The sequence below is a fragment of the Panicum virgatum genome, chromosome 5N, assembly GCF_016808335.1.
Source record: "Panicum virgatum strain AP13 chromosome 5N, P.virgatum_v5, whole genome shotgun sequence".
NCBI classification, from domain to species: Eukaryota; Viridiplantae; Streptophyta; class Magnoliopsida; order Poales; family Poaceae; genus Panicum; species Panicum virgatum.
The window spans coordinates 46,765,446-46,782,208 of NC_053149.1; the positions used below are offsets into that span (position 1 = coordinate 46,765,446).

General features: G+C 43.3%; 2 protein-coding genes across 8 annotated transcripts; both read right to left on the minus strand.

The window, feature by feature from the left end:
• Nucleotides 1-3,074: 3,074 nt before the first annotated feature.
• Nucleotides 3,075-7,192, minus strand: LOC120673431 (uroporphyrinogen decarboxylase 1, chloroplastic). Its single transcript, XM_039954256.1, has 5 exons — nucleotides 6,907-7,192; nucleotides 6,448-6,836; nucleotides 5,084-5,368; nucleotides 4,192-4,427; nucleotides 3,075-3,680 (listed from the first exon to the last, which is right to left on the minus strand). Exons 1-5 carry the CDS (start codon nucleotides 7,031-7,033, stop codon nucleotides 3,512-3,514), a joined length of 1,206 nt encoding a protein of 401 aa, XP_039810190.1. The 5' UTR covers nucleotides 7,034-7,192; the 3' UTR covers nucleotides 3,075-3,511.
• Nucleotides 7,193-9,161: 1,969 nt separating this feature from the next.
• LOC120675713 lies at nucleotides 9,162-16,710 on the minus strand. 7 transcript variants are annotated; one of them, XM_039956920.1, is made up of 11 exons: nucleotides 15,433-15,629; nucleotides 14,757-14,841; nucleotides 13,460-13,528; nucleotides 12,756-13,362; nucleotides 12,499-12,626; nucleotides 12,245-12,385; nucleotides 11,070-11,246; nucleotides 10,876-10,948; nucleotides 10,653-10,751; nucleotides 9,489-9,526; nucleotides 9,162-9,408 (listed from the first exon to the last, which is right to left on the minus strand). In XM_039956920.1, the coding sequence occupies exons 6-11, from the start codon at nucleotides 12,265-12,267 to the stop codon at nucleotides 9,393-9,395; spliced, it is 426 nt and encodes a 141-aa protein (XP_039812854.1). In that variant the 5' UTR covers nucleotides 12,268-12,385; nucleotides 12,499-12,626; nucleotides 12,756-13,362; nucleotides 13,460-13,528; nucleotides 14,757-14,841; nucleotides 15,433-15,629; the 3' UTR covers nucleotides 9,162-9,392. The 7 variants fall into 7 exon arrangements, 5 of the variants coding, with proteins under 5 accessions (XP_039812854.1, XP_039812853.1, XP_039812855.1 ...); XM_039956919.1 differs by having other exon boundaries at nucleotides 12,753-13,362; XM_039956921.1 differs by having other exon boundaries at nucleotides 14,757-14,847; nucleotides 15,433-15,617.
• Between the last annotated feature and the right edge of the window lie 53 nt (nucleotides 16,711-16,763).

Sequence of the window (16,763 nt, forward strand, 5' to 3'; positions counted from 1 at the left end):
AGAACCTTGTCATGGTGAACAAAATTATGTCATAGTTTATCCTTATTTTTATAGAACCTTCTAGAAGTTTGCATTGTATATTTCAACACTCCCCTTTAATCGTGATGAAAACTCGTATGTTACATATGCAAACCCTTCCAGACACAACCCACAGTAGGTAGCTCGCTAGCTGTCAGGACCACACCTTAGCCTGCCCATACCGTGGGCACAGACCATTCGAATGGATTATACACTCTGCAAAGGTCGTATACTGTACCCACACGCTCGACTGCCCGAACGGACAACCGACATAGCCGACACCCAGCCGTGGTCACGCCCCAGCCCGACCGCACAAACCCTCGGGCTTTGACTCCAATGGTCTATACCCGTAAACCATCCCTACGACCGTCAGGCTAACCAGTGGGATTAGGCTAAGTCCGGCCCATACCGGAACCTGCGGTCATACTAAAGTAAGCTAAGTGAGATGTCAAAACAACTCGGTACTTATGGTTCACCAGGGCAGCAACCATCCCTCATACCAACTCGAGCCTACCACCACGGTAGCACTCACCCGCCAGTCTACCACCACGGTAGCGCCAACTCCAGCACACCCAGCTGTCCTGGTCTCAGCCATATCCCTTCGTATCCTAGTCTCAGCTCTGGATATGCATGATTACTCAGATGCATGCATGAGCACACTCAATCACTCAAGTACTGGTATATGTAATCGATCCTAGACCTAGGCTACAGCTAAACGTCCTCCCATGGATGCAACCGCTCACGTAGGGGTCGATGAAACTTGCCTTCGCTTACGTACGCGTCGGCGGCTTCCTGATCGCAGTACGGGTCTTCTGGCTCCGGCTCGCGGTACTGGCCTTCGTGCTCCTCAGCGCTCTCCTCCTCGATCACTCCGTCGCCTACGGACGGGGAACGACACCACCGGCAAATAAACACAAGCAAACACAAACATAAAATAAAATGAGCTCAAATGGAGATGAAAATAGGAAGAGTGGATAGTGTATGATTTTATAGGAATTTAGGAAGAAGAATCATTTGAATCGGAGTTTGGATGATTGAGATATTGTAACTACAAGATTGATGGCTTAAATAAATCCGAAAATGGATTAACAAAAATGGAAGGGTGCTTCACGGATTGTTCTGCTCGTGGTTGGTTGAGGGACTGCTTGTTTAATTGTGGGCTGGACTGGGGGGCTTGCACGGGACTATAAGGTCCATAAGCTTTTAGCTGCTCACGGTAGAGGGGCAGAGACAGGACGTGGTGCCTAGTCGGCGGCGCCGCCAGCACCCACCGCCCAGGAGCTGCCGCCTCACCGCTCGGGTCCTTTGCGCCGGCTTCCGCCCAGGAGCTGCCGCCTCACCGCCGCCCAGGCGGGCCTCTGCTGCCACCCGCCGCTGTCGAGGGATGCCGGAGGAGGGGTGCGTCGGCGAGGAAGGCCGGAGGAGGGGCGCGCCGGTGATGTAGGAGAGAGGAATGCCGCCACCGGCCTGGGGAGAGAGAAGGGAGGAGAGAGAGGGTGGGGTGGTGGGTGTAAAAAATTTAATAGTATATGACTTGTGCGTCCCGCATAGTGGTAGTTGGTATAGAGTGGAGATATAAAGGATGTATGGATGCGGAGAAATCTAACGTAGAGGAGAGAATCTTGATGACCAGACAGAAATATTTTTTTTAGAAGAAAGAAATAGAGTATCACGAGTGTAGATTGGCTAAGCGTGGAGTATAGGCGGGCCTGCAGCTTCTCACCGGGGTCCGCGGACCCCAACGAATTTTGTAAAATGTAATGAAAATTACTCTCCATGCTTGGCGACCGGCCGTTTGATAGATGGATATGACCCTGGTGAGCTTGTGCCCTGGCTTCGCCCCTGGTGAGTGTGTGTGTTTTTTTCTTCTGAATATTTGTGAACCAGAGACACACGATTATCCTTTTTTGTTCTTAAAAAAAAAGACCGCCACGATGCAGCAGATCTGCTCGCGCTAGATGCTGTCAACGAAGCTGGTGGAGGATCCCAATCAGGTCGCTTTACGACCACGCAAGCAAACAATCCAATCAATCGTTGCGATGCAAATGCAGTTATGCAAGGACATGCAGCAGGAACCCTTTTTCATCACGATTCGTCGATTCGTGAAGCCTGAACCTGCGGAGGCCACCATTTCAGTCACATGCAGCAATTCTGAGCCGGTGGCGAATAATCAGGAGTCAGGACAGAGGTAATTCGGTGTTTCCCCCCATCATTCCCACCAGGACTTCCATTTTTGCTAAAAAGAGATCGCGCAAATTACACTAGTGAACAGCTCAGCGACGGGAACTAACCGCGCCATCCAATATCCCAGTAGCTGGCTGGAGACGAAGCCCCACCCCACCGTAATCAACAGCATTGCGCTGGTCCCTGGAAAGGCAATCATATTTTGATTGATTTAGACACCACGGAGGTTGACCCACACACATCATAGCTGCCGACGCTTTCATCTTTTTTGTCTCCACAATGGCATGGGCAGGCACATGTATATCTCAACTTTCAGCTGCTAATGGAGATAAAAAGAAGGGAACATATCTGGTGGAAACCACAAATTTCGTAAAATTCGTGTAAATCACGGCAAAAAAGATCGTCTAAATTCATCAAAAAAAATCACACATATAAATGATATGATAATACATAACTTTTTAAAATATTTTGTCCAAACTCGACTTCGTTTGTGAAATATCTTGTCCAAACTTATATAGAATGCTGGTCTGCTGCAGACCTACAGGGCTGATGGTATCCTCATCTGATGGCTGATTATACAGCGCACATGTAATTTGCGATAGTTCTTGCACATATAAGGAAAGAATATGAATTATCAAGCATCCATGGGGAAATGCCTCAGTGATATCATCGTAATAGCCAAATAAGTTGCTCGTATAAAGAGCATCACGAGTAATGCTTGTGCCATTTTTAAAAGGCAAAATCCATTTTCCGACAGTATTTGTCATTCTATTTTTAAGCCCAGGAGATTGACCAGAGATCTGTGATATACTAAACCTAGACAGCATGTGAACACATGGCCCATCTGACATTGCAATAAACAACGGCCATAGTACTGCTCTAATTAAAGCATGACAGGTTAAAATATTGGTACCAGTCCAGATCAGGATCCTACTTGCCTAAAATATGATGCCCATTAACAAGGAAATTACAGAACTCGCAGGATCTTACACTGATTGATTCTACTGTAGTACAATAATTAATAACAGTCGCTAGAGGCTTTGAAAGAAGAACGGACAACTCCCTGCATCCTCCCCTGCTTTCCTTCTACAACCCGGCTGCACCATTGTTTATTGGCCACATGACTAACTGAAACTGGCAGGCAATGAATAAATTGCGTCGATTTGCTGTCAAATGACAATATCCCGAAACGCATGGCTCTTACAATTACAAGGCAGAAGGTACTGAACTAGTCAACACTAGGAATCTAGGATAATACACCATATATCAAATAGACATTTGATGAAAATGAGAATGCCATTTGCTGTGGTCATGCAACAGCCTGCAATTCTCCAGCAACTGAACCTTGGAAAAGGGTGTCATATCTCAAGCTCCTAGTGACATCAAAGAAATGTGCTACGGCTTCTTCAGGTGTTTTTTGTAGCACACCGTGGCCCAAATTAAGAATATGACCTTTTGGACCAGCTGATTTCACAACCCTGCAGAGCAGATAATGAGAAAACAATTTTAATCAGTTCGTAGTGACTGCCTGGAAAGGTATTTCAAATATAATGACTGGACGTTGCAGCCACTTAGAAGCTAACGCATCAAACGTTACAATCCCCATGCAACATAAAACAAACATGAAGGGCTTAATACTGCTTCATTTTTACATGTTCCGCGTGATCACTGACGACATGCAAAAGATAATGCAACACTCTGATAGTGTGAGGTGATTAACTATTTCTTATTCTTTGATCAAGAATTCAATACATCTAAGGAGTAAGATGGATACCCATTTGTATACAACTGACGGATATCCATTTGTATGCAACCCACACTTACATCAGAAATGAAACAAGTTAAACTGTAGCAAGAAGGTCTACACTATGATGGTGTAACAGACATGACAGGAAGACATACTTCTGAGAGAGCAGTTTTGGAGATCTCGTTAATTAATTGTACACAGCAAAAATTAACACAAATGGAAAGCATGAAACCTTTACTGACCTATGAATTTCATCAGTCAATACTGGTAACGGTGAAAATAGAAATGCTGGATCCACATTCCCTTGTACACCAATTCCATTACCAAGGCGTCTCCTTCCATCAGCCATGTCCACTGTCCAGTCAAGCCCAATGACATCAACTCCCGTATCCTTCATTCGCTCAAGTAAACCTCCATTCCCATTTATATACAAGACAAGGGGTACATGAGGGCACTCATTCTTAATCCTACTCACAATCTGTCAAAGAAATGGAAGAGGTTAATGTAACAGAATAGACCAAATTAGAACTTTTCATGAAATCTTTTATTCTAAATTATAGTACCAAACAAGCTAGAATTTATGCAAATTTACAAGCTCAAGATGAAAATTGGGATTTTCCCCCCTTCTAAACACATTGAGCCTGCAGAAATTACCATTTATGACCAAGTCAGTCAATTACATGTATTGTGCTAGTTGCAGTCTTGCAGATTAGCAGATATGTAAACGAAACTAAAGCAATATATAGTGTATAAATGCATGATAACATATCATATAATATATAAATCCAAATTACTGAGAACATGTTGCTGACATAAACATCAGTTAATGACTCTGTGTAAAAGATTGACTGTTTCCATATTCACTTTCTTTGAAGGTTATGAGGAGCTTGTAGCGGTAAGCTGGTACCATAACAAGTCATGTAACATGTGCTACCAGAAATTGCAGAAGGTTGAAGCAATTAATCATATGATAAGTATTTCAGTATAAGCATAAAGAGATTAATTCTCAATAAAACATTTGGTGCTGGTAGACATTACTGATCTATTATACAGTGCAGATATATAGTGACACCACCGAGCATGACATATGTGAAGTTGGAACACATGAGAGCATGAAAAGTAAGGAACAGTTACCTGTTTGATATATGGTTTTGACCACTGCTCCCACACATGAGGTGGAAGTTGCCCACCCCATGAATCAAATATCTGTATACATTGAGCCCCAGAGTTTACTTGGTAAATGATATAGTCAGATATTGCTTGTGCAAGGTGTGAGAGAAGGCCCCTCAAAACATTTGGAGCAGTATGGCACATGCTCTTTATATTTGTGTATGTGTTGGTCATCCCCCCTTCGACAACATAAGTTGCAATTGTCCACGGGGCCCCCACAAATCCTAGCAAAGCAGCTTTTCCATCAATCTAGAGGATAAAGAAGCAAACAAGAGTATAAGCATCATAAGAAAGTGTAGTGCAGAATGCATTGCTGAACTATACACAATCCAATTCATATCGATAAAAGCACACTCATATATAAATTTTTGATCTTCATGCGAATGCATTGCGGATTTGCGGTGGTAGTTTCCCCAGCAGAATATTCAACAATGAGAGCAACAACAATATAGCTTTGGGTTGAGACATACTAACACGAATAGCATTTTACTGATGTTTGACCAGGCTTGCAGTTCATTAATTACTAGGAATTTATTGAAATGCCCAACCGATACCACCAGATATTTCAGACAATCACCGTCATAAACATTTAATTCAGATAATAACAAATATGCATCTCATAACACTTACACGAAATCAACGTCTGGAACTAAACAAAGCAAAATCATAGCATATTTACCAAGTTCCAAATATTCGAAAACCTGTTTCACGAGATACAATCTCAAGTCTTTATCATTCACACCATGCATCAAAACCTGTTTTCCTGACATTTATTTTCAGTTGGAGGCATTCATAGCAACCAAAAATAGTCTTGAACCCACCAAAGTATACCAAATTACATCAATAGAGTGTCGCTTTTCAGATGCTACACAAATACTTTGATGTTAAATGATTAACAATGAACCATCTGCCAACATTAGTTTCCAAAAAGAAACGCAAGAAGATGAACGATATTTGCAGCACAATGCAGACCAACTTTCATAAATTATAAGTGTATGACTGAAAAGTACAACTGCATCGTGTTAGCAGTAATAACCAAGTATTCTTGCATGACGCTGACAAATTAGTAACTACTAACAATTTCTATAATTTATGGCCTGGTGTCATTTTCATAGCATGCAACAGTGAACCTAACATTACTTCAATCCATTACACATCAATGCATTTTATAGGTCAAATTGCAGCATGAGCATTGACTTTGAACGGTACATTGTATAGCACTTAACTAGTAATCTAGTATCATTCAATCCTAAACCACTACAATAAGAAAATCCAATAGAACCAAGCTTTCAGTAGCAGTGTAGCACCAAAATGTATACGGGCATTACCTCATTTCGCAGAATCCTGAGCGACTCCCCGACGAAATTGAGCTTATCGAGGTCGATGGGCACGAGCTGCCTGACCTGTTCCTCGGACCGCACGGGCGATTGGATCAGCGGCCCCTTGGAATCGGAGATATCGAACGGCACCCCGATTGCCGGCAGCGGCGTGAGTATGTCCGAGAACAGGATGACGCCGTCGGGCGCGAAGGCGCGCCAGGGCTGCAGAGTGATCTCGACGATGAGGTCCGTTTTCTCGGACCGCTCCCGGAACGAGGGGTGGCGCTTGGCCAGCGCCTGGTACTCCGCCATGTACCGCCCCGCCTGCCGCATCATCCACGCCGGCGGGCGCGGGAGGCCATCCTCGCCCCGCGCCGCGCGCACCAGCAACGGCTCCTCTGCGCGGGAACGCGGCGGGTAGGTCAAATTGGGGGCGTGGGCGGTGGAAGGAAGGGGAGTTGGGTTTACCGGAGGAGGACGAGGGCGAGAGGGATGCGGAGATGGCGGCGAGCCGGCCGCGCCGCCGACGAGTGGTGGAGGAGGGCGCCGCCGCGGAGAGGAAGACGGCCGTTGCGGTGGCCGTCGGAGACATCATGACTGACGGTGGCGATTTGGCGATGGCGATTGGCCTTTCGGTTTATCTAATCTTGTTTCGAGAACGAAGAGGTCAGGTTTGGGTGGCGATGAAGCGCAGACGATGGACAGGGGACCAACTGGGCCGGCGCCTAGAGGCAGGCCTGGATTGGATCAGGCGTGCAAGTGCAAGGGGTGAAAATGGTCAGAGCTGATGGGAAGGAATTCGAAACCAATTGTCCATTCTCTTTCCAAAACATAGCGGCAGAAGCGACTCTTCACTGTACACTAGTTTACCCACTTCAGCACCCGAATCTGAAGCATTTAAGATCTTTATCGGCATTTTCTAGTGTTCCCATCATTTCTTCTTCCGTCGACACTCTTGCTATAGTGATGGCGCCCAAAACGAGCTTCAGCTGCCCCCTAAACTGTTCTCTCCTCCATCCACTTTTCTGTGTTTGCTCCTGAGTCCTGACCCTTGTTGTTTTTCCGCAGTTCCACTGCTTTGCTAACCTACCATCTTCTACCATCATGACCGCGATACACAATCGTCGTCCGCTCACCAACGGCCTTCAACGTGGGATCAGCCTTCCATCCTCCACCTTCCTTTAAAAGATTCAAACTGAGTTGAAAGAGGGTGGAGGCTGGAGAGGAAAGAAGGAGAAAAAAAATTAATTGTCAGAGGACAAACACTTGACATAATATAGCTTTCCCCAAAAATAAACATGTATAATAACAAAAATCTTATATTGAAAAAACAATAGAGCAGAGAGATATATAGGTGTCAGTGATAGATAATTTGTATTAGAAATGCCTAACGGGCAATCACAGAACGATTATTTTGGTCGAATCTGTTTGCATTTATCTAACGTGAATATATATCGTTAGCTAATTCAATAGATATATTTTTAAAATGATTAAAAAGTTTCTCTTAACCAAGCAATACTTTTGTTCCTAACGTCACTTGTGCTATCATGGGGTTTATTAAGCGTGCAACAAATTTCATGAGCGCTTTTGGGATCATGTACTCTATTAAAAACATCAACATGTCACTCTTCAAATGTCTAACCCTTTTTCTTATAGAAAATGTGACATGAAGACATGAAAATAGAGGTAGTTTGTGCTGTCAAAACGTGAACGATTACCGGGATTGCTCTTTAAATTTTCGAATATGATTTTGCTTGATGGCAGTAAAGCCAAAGGTACAAATGCGTTAGTGCTCTTTTTTACATGTTTTCTTTTCCTTTCTTCGCGGGTCCTTGTCCGAACTTCTCTTCTATGATGCATTCGGTTGCTAGATGGTCCATACACTTGATCATGCTTTTAAGTGATTTTTATTCCAAATTTATTACCATGTATCGATCTATTAGACTATTACCTTATATAGTGGTAACCAACGTTTAAGACTAGCCACAGTGGTGTGCATCGGCTCCAAGTCAGACTCATGTTTCAGGCATTGAGCTTCAAACTCTGCAGTGGTTGACTCTCCCTCTCTCTTTTTACTCTGACACAAGTATTTCTTTTACTCTCCCTCCCTCCTCAACGCGCGCGGGGGGGCCAATCCTTGACGCCTAAAAATTTTGCCCAAACATCAGTAATTTCCTCTCACACCACTCCAGCTCCAGCCAGATAATAGTGTTTTTCTCTCACACCATTCCAGCTCCAGCCTCCAGCTCCAGCCTGCCGAACGCGGTGAGTGTTGCCGTGGTTGACTCAATGCCCCAACGCTCTCTCTCCTGATTCAAGCATCGATGGAAGCCACTGCTGTCGCTAGTCTAAGTTATCACACAATCACCAAACACACTAATGATCTTGCTAGATCAATTTTTTTTACACTCACAACGAGCTGATTTCTGGGTCCCGCTAATTTTCGGGCGACTGTAAGGGGATGGTACGGTCGATTCTCCGAGATCATATACTTTCCATATTTGGAAAACCGTGCCAATCCGTCCCACCAACTGCCCTGGGTGGGAAAAATTGAGATTCCCCTTCTCTTTTAGCTGCGGGATAAATTTGAAATTCTCCTTCTCCGAGCGACCACCCCGCCAAATTGAAATTTCCATTTTCTTTTACCGATGTTAACATTTTCTTTTATGAAGCTATACTTTTTCGGGACCATGGGAAATGAGTATTGTTTTGGGTGGGGGGTGTAACATAAAAGTTAGTTTCAATCAGAGAAAAAATATTGAAACATAATATTTTGATTTGTATGTCCAAACATAAACTGATGGTGGAAAAAATATTACATGAAACACAAATAGACCATTCATTCATGTACCCTCTCTTTGTGAGACAAATAGACAACGATGTTTTTCAAACAAATTTAGTATCTCTCTGTGATACGGAAAAAAAAACATCTCCCAATGATAGCTGATGGCGAATCACTTTTTGCTGTACCTGTGAGTGACATGATATATAAAATTTGTCGTGAAAATAAAAAGGAATGAATAAAAAATGGCGTAATCTTTTATGCTTGCCTTTTGATCCTTGCTGTGTAGTCCTCCAACTTTATTCCCTGAAAAAAATAATAGAGGCAGTATGAGATTTATGTGTATAATACTAGTGTATGATGTAACATTCAAAGTGTATAATATTTAGCAGTATGGGATTTTGCTGTGTGGTTCTACATATATCACAAAAAAAGCGGATTGAGTTTGTTGTCATCTTGATTAGGCATTATTTAAATCATCCAGTAATACAGCTAGCCAATGTTCAAGAAGGCGGAATTAGGCGGCCGCCTAGGCGCGCTTAAGCTCTAGGCGAGGGGGTCCCGCCTCGCCTATGGGGGTAGGCAGTCCCCTAGGCGGCGCCAGCTCGTCGGCGGTGAAAGGATGGCCGGAATTCCATCCCTGGTGGCCGCCGTGCAGATCCGCCGGGTGGGGACGCCATGCGCCAGCGAGGGAGGAAGGGACATCAAGCGGAAGCAGCGGTGGAGGTGGGAGCCTGAGAGGCGGCGGCGGCGGCGTGCGCTGGACGGTGGCGGAGGAGGAGAAGGCATAGGCGGGCGGACAGGCGACGTCGTCCTGGGCAACGGAGGAAGTAGGGGCGGGAGGGGGCCGGCGGCCTGGGCAGCAGAGACGGGTGGAGGAGGGTGGGTGGGGAGGATAAGGTTGAGGCTAGGGATAAGTTAGGGTTGAGACTTGGGTTGGACTGCTTGATGAGCTTTCTATCTAACTTTAGGCCCATTATTCTCAAGTTTCCTTTTTTTTAGAGATAGTTGATGTGTATGGCAAGAAATATCTACATATATAGCACCGCCTAACAAATCGCCTTGAAACGCCTAGGCTCGCCTAAGCTCGCTTAGGCTCTAGGCGGTGGGTCCGCCTAGAAACCACCTAGTGCCTTTTTGAACATTGCAGCTAGCTAATTTAATGGTCCTGACCCGTATTTGAAAACTTTGGATTTGACTACAATTCAGTATAAGACGTTTAACCATGCATTGGTAGAATTCAGTATATGGATTTATTCAGACAAAAAAGGCAAGCATGTATATGGCCTTGCTTTCTGTAGAAAATTCAGTACAGTTGCATGCTTACCGCCCCCCGCTTATTGATAAATCAATTAAAAACATAATCAACCTATTGTATATCCTAATAGAGTAGTTAAGAATTTAGGCGTATAATATGAGTGTATGAACTTACATGTTGATAAGCAATCTGCCTTATTTCTAGCATAATCAGTTCGTTCTCGTGGGCACACAGATAGTACGTTAATGATTCACGCAATGGCTTTGAATGTTCCTACATAGCCAAAAAAAAAGGAGAAAATATGGGGATAGCCTTGAGACATTTCTACTTGGCTGGTGGCAAAAAATATGCAAATAGGAGAAATTTGGAAAACAAAAAAAGGTAGCATGTAGGTAACCTGAGTAAAATGGAAATGTGTCTTTCCATTGTAAGCAAGAAGTAACTGAAGAATAAAAACACCACTGTCGTTCCTGGCAAAAAAAAAAAGGAAATGTAGTGTCAGGTCAAAGAGGGCATAGGATATATTTTCTTGAATGTGATATGTAATAATAAAAAATCACATATATGTTAATTAGAACTGGGAGACTAAACTGATTCGTCTGATTTGAGACACTTCCAATAACTGTTGGCATGTCATATATGTCAATCCTTGTTGATCTGGAATGTACTGCTTTGAACACCTTTCTGAATTTTGCTATGGCACTGAGGGAATCATTTTCGACTAGTGCTGTATCTTTGAAAGGGCATATTACTTCAAACCTTTTGTCCCTAAAATTAGCAACAACAAGATCCAGAATGCACTTTTCAGTTGGGGCGATTGTGGCTTGTTGAAAATGATTGGCCCTAATCAGTTGGGTTGTAGTATGGCACGATGACTTGACTGGCCCTAATCAGATGGAACGAATATGGAAGGTAATATGACGTGATTGACCCTAATCAATATGGCAGGTCATCCTTGATATATACTAGAAATCGCTTTATACAAAAGCATACGGTCATGGAGTTGACCGCCTAGACCACCCTAACTCATTGGGCCGAGCATGACAGTATGCCATGACTGACCCTAATCAGTTGGGCTGAGTATGGCAAGTTAACAAGATTGGCCCTAATTAGTTGGGACGATTATGGCTTGTTGGAAATGATTAGCCCTAATGTTGGGTCGTGGTATGGTAGGATGACGTGACTGGCCCTAATCAGTTGGAACGAGTATGACAGTACGACGTGATTGACCCTAATCAGTATGGCAGGTCATCCTTAATATATACTAAAATGCCATTATACAAACCACATGGTCATGGAGTAAAACCCCCCTAAAAAATGCAGACCACCCTAACTCGTTTGACCGACTTTGTTAGTATGACTTGATTGACCCTAATCAGTTGGGCTGAGTTTGGCAAAGTTAACGAGATGGGCCTTAATCAGTTGGGTCGTAGTATGGCATGATGACGTGACTGGCCCTAATCAGTTGGAATGAGTGTGGCAGTATGACGAGTATGGCAAGTTAACAAGATTGGCCCTAATCAGTTGGGACGATTATGGCTTGTTGAAAATGATTAGCCCTAACCAGTTGTGTCGTGGTATGGCACGATGACGTGAGTGGTCCTAATCAGTTGGAATGAGTATTGCAGTATGACGTGATTGACCCTAATCAGTTGGGCCGAGTATGTCAAGTTAACAAAGACTGGAACTAATTAGTTGGGGCGGTTATGGCTTGTTCAAAAAGATTGGCCCGAATCAGTTAGGTCGTAGTATGATGAGTGACGTACCTCAGGTTGATTGTTGGTAGCATTGCAGGGAGCGTGGGATGTTGACTTGATGGGAGGCTGATCCCAACCAGTGATGTCAAATCCACGAATTGACGCAAGGGTTGATGCTTATTAAAAAAGTGTCTCCTCCATGGGCTTAAACTATTGGACAAAAAAGGGAACAAAATATAGCAAGAAATAAAAAATAGATGATGAAAGACAATCAGAAATACAAAAATGATGTAGAAAAAAAAGGAAATAGAGATAATAAAAACCTCAATATTTTGGATGCCTAACTCAGCTCCACTATTGCTGCTGATTGCATTGTCATCCCATACGCGTATACGCGGCAGAGTTGGTTCCAAAAAGGCGGAATCCAAGACAAGATAATCAAATATATTGCCTGTATATTAACATAAGTAAGACAACGAAAAACGAAAAAGGCTAGATGAAAAATATGCTCGCGAAGTAGAAAAAAAAGGCTAAGAATGTAAATATATAGAACTCATTGCAAGTAGGAAAAGACAACCACCAAGTGCTGCTTTGCCTCTAGTATTCCCTTTCCGAGCATTTGTCTGGAAGTTCATTAACCCAAGATGAAGACACCGGATACAGCAGTGCACCAATCATATGAGTTGATTTCTCTAACTCTGCATATGCTCTCGTAAAACTGGTGACTAACAGTAGGACTGCTTTTTGGGCACAAGAAAATGCCAAGAACAATGAGAAAAAAAATCCTTGCAAACTTATCACCGACCAGCTCTGGAGTTATCATATCAACTAAAGCATCAATCTTTGCAGCTTGACTCTGTTGATTTGTATCTTTGAGGATGACATTTTGGCATAGCTGGATGATTTATTGGGCACTTGTTTTCCTCCATATGGAATACCAAGAATTTGGTGCACAGCGATTGCATCAATTTTGAAAGAACTCCCACGGTCCCACCAGCTGCCTTGAAGTGTCTAGATTTTGGATCATAGTTCTTTGCAGTCCATAAGATTAGTGAATTTGGAATTGATGTACACTTGAGAGCCAGAATTGAGCCAAAACCACACTTGATAACACTATCTCTTTGGCGAGGAGATAACTTTTCAATCAATTTAACCATCTTGGCAAGAGAGAACTGAGTGCTGAATTTCTGTATTCAAAAAAAGTAAGAAGAAAAAAATTATTGACAAAAGTCATTGATAGTGTGGAAAAAAAACATAGGATATATAAAACACAGGAACACATACAGTGCAGTCCTTGAGCTTGCTTCGCGGCGACAAAGCACTATCATCAGATTCATTGATGCTTGGGCCATCCTACATGATTTTTTAGATAGCAGAAAATTTGAGACTCATGAATATAGGTATGTGTAAAATATACTGGAAAATATAGCTATGAATACAACAGATAAATAATATCAGTAACACAAAAAAATAGTTTAAGGCCATAAACAACAAACCGAATCCCTCATTTTTATTTGTTTGGCTTCAGTTCATGTTGGCTACAATTCATGTTTAAGCCCAACAAAAACTGAACTTATATCACTCAAATAAGACTGATGCATAATTAGCAACCAGAGTACTGGGAATAAAAAAAGTGTGGGATCTATCGCATGCATCCAAAAATGTCTGATAAAAAAAACTCCATAATGTTAAACTTGGCCGTAAACAACAATTAGAAAGAGTTCATGCATATGCTTACAGAAATTCCCAGGTTTGGTTTTAAAAGTTCACTCAGCCACATTAGAAGAGTTCTGGCACTTCTGAATGGTGACCAGGAATTCGCAGCATGTGCCTCCAGTTTTACTCTTAGTCGATCGAGTGTTACCAGAAGGGTCAGGTGTAACTAGAATCAATTCCCATTGATTTTGTCATCATGCATGCATGCATATTTTTACTGTGAGTAACTAATTATTTTCTATCAAGTAAAAGGTATGTTTAAAGTAGCAAACAACTTGGCCATGCAGGAACCGTGAGACAGGCAACAAATGATGAGACTCGGTGATATCCGTGATCTGGTGTCTTCCATGTTAATCATGCTGAACAAAAAAGATATTTATCCTATTCCTGGTAGATGGCCTCGAAAGGGCGTTGCGCCACAAATAAACTAGGCTCGGCACCTAATCTATAAGTAGGATGGAATTCGGTCAGTACACGAGAGCTTTTCAAAAACTCTGCAAACTCCCAATCATGAATATACTATAATCTCAAAAAAAAAGGAGTAGTACGTCTGCAGACTCATTGCTCAGTATATATTTTGCTCCGGCAGTTGGTTGAATTATGTCTTTTGTCCACAATTTTAAAAGTACCATACAAATTTCACAGAAACTCACATGATGAATACTAACACTAGTGTGCAACCAAAATCAGCATATATATAGCTAGGCAAAGTGCCCTAATAACAATCCATGGCGCAACCAAAAATTCAGAATTCTATACGTCGTAAGAGAAGCAGAACAACTGTAACCCCCCAAAGATTAAAATCATTCATCTTATTTAACAAGGTAATAACAAAAAAAATACATCTGCACATATGTGGGCATACCTTAGAATTACTTTCTGCATTTTTATCTTTGCTGCTTTGCGCATTCTGGTCACTTGAACTGGAACTATCCATGGTGCCTGCTACACTAATTCTAGGTAGCAAAAAATATTGTAGTCACTTGGATGAAAAAAAATGCGAAAAAATGTACTTAAAAACTACCATAAATAACGAACCCTAACACACCGGAATCTAAAATTTTCATATATATACAAATATTTTCAAATGCCTGTAAGAAAAAATTCCAGCTGGGGGAGCACGCTGATATATGATAGGAGAGCCAAAACGTTGAATCTCTAACAAAAACGATGAACAATAAATCCACTAGAATAGCAAAAGCGGAACAATACCTGCTGAAATGTGCAACCCCCCCCCCTCCCCGTCGACCACGAAACCTATATACGGCGTTCCACCAGAACAGATCCAAAACAAACACCAAGAGTTCTACACGAAAATCGGTAAAAGGGAAAAAACATGGAAAAAAAATAGGTGCGACCCGCTACAATAGAAGCGCTAATAGGAACCAGAAGATACTGAAATCCTTGAAGCCCCGAATCAAAATCGGATACCCGAACTCGCTGCAGATAGAAGAACTACGCGAAATCGGCAACAGAAAAAAAGCATGACAAAAATACAAGCGACCCCGCTAGGCCGCTACAGTACGGGCCCTAATACGAACCTTCAACGCCGAATCGAATCGGAACACCGCCGATAGGATCATGGAAGGGGGGAAGGAGACCCGGGTGGGGGCGGCGGCGCGTGGTCCAGGTGAAGAATACGAGGAGGCAGGAAGGGGAATGAGGGAAGAGAGGATGGGCATGAAAACGAAGAGGGGGAGGCACCGGAAGAAAAAAAAAACGATATCAGCTGGGGGGAGACCACGCGGGAAGAAAATCGCACGTGGGCGCGGGGCGCGTCGCCATCGACCGGAAATTTAGAAAGTTACGGTCGCTTGTAATATCAGCATCGGGCTGATTTCTACTTTTCTACAGCTTACTAGATAGGTAAGTTTGGAAAAATAAAGCACAAATTACTTGGAAAATCGTATGCGCGAAATTCATCTCCGACTCCAAACTCAGTTAGGTTCGATCGACACAAGCACTCTCCTAAACAGGTTCTACCACACTGCACATGGCCATAAACGCTCAGGCATCCAACATGTCCTGAGCAACCGGCGAGATCCGGCCGGGCCGGGGGTTACTACGGCCAAGGCAGCCGGACCCGAGTACCCCAGTCACTCTGTCGCTACCCAGAAATATCCCACGCGGCTACAGTGTCACGAACACCCCGCAGGGCGAAATCTCGGCGACCAGCAGCTGACCCAGCACAGCAGGGGTCGCCGCGATCGCGTCCCACCAAGCATCACTCGCTACCGGCCCCGCGGTTCTCTTCTCCCCCAAAATCGCCCACGGCGGCACGCGTGCCTGTCGCGCTCGCACGCCGGCGGACCTGCTCCTCTTTCACCTAACCGGTGGGAACCGATCCGGCCCGGTATCCAAATTTAAAATTTAAATTTAAATTCAAAAAATGAAAAAATTTTAAAAATACTTTAAGGTGCGACGAATCTAATGGTGTCAAATTTTCTCAAAAATTCGTTCATTTAGTATAGTTTGCGGAGATTTGAAGTTAAACAAAAAAATATGCATACAAAAATATATAAATACAATGTAAAAGTAGTACAAAAGAAGGTTTGAGGGTTCATTTAGACTAAAATATGTTATACAAACATTTATTTAGTATACTTTGCGGGCATTTGAATTTAAACAAAAAAATTTGAATTTGACCGGTTACCAGTCAAACCTGCCGGTTCCCAAATGCACCGGACGATTTGAATTTGCACTGGGATTTGATCGGTTTCTATCGGTTTCTGGTGAAACCGGTCCGGTTTACCGGAACCGGAGTGCTCCAGTTTGGGGTGTCCGGTTGGGAAAAAAAACCCTACCTCTACTGCCTCTGCCTTCGCCCGCCGCGCCCAACCCAACCCACCACCACCCCCACGCGGTGCTCCGC

Excerpts from the sequence above, each read along its gene's own strand:
- LOC120673431 (XM_039954256.1), bottom strand. The coding sequence starts at position 7,033 with ATGATGTCTCCGACGGCCACCGCAACGGCCGTCTTCCTCTCCGCGGCG. Across the intron at positions 6,837-6,906 it reads CTCGCCCTCGTCCTCCTCCG|AGGAGCCGTTGCTGGTGCGC; the intron begins GTAAACCCAACT and ends GTTCCCGCGCAG. Across the intron at positions 3,681-4,191 it reads TTGACTGATGAAATTCATAG|GGTTGTGAAATCAGCTGGTC; the intron begins GTCAGTAAAGGT and ends TCTGCTCTGCAG.
- LOC120675713 (XM_039956917.1), bottom strand. The coding sequence starts at position 14,828 with ATGGATAGTTCCAGTTCAAGTGACCAGAATGCGCAAAGCAGCAAAGAT. Across the intron at positions 13,529-14,756 it reads ATGCAGAAAGTAATTCTAAG|GATGGCCCAAGCATCAATGA; the intron begins GTATGCCCACAT and ends AAAATCATGTAG. Across the intron at positions 13,363-13,459 it reads GCAAGCTCAAGGACTGCACT|AAATTCAGCACTCAGTTCTC; the intron begins GTATGTGTTCCT and ends TTTTGAATACAG.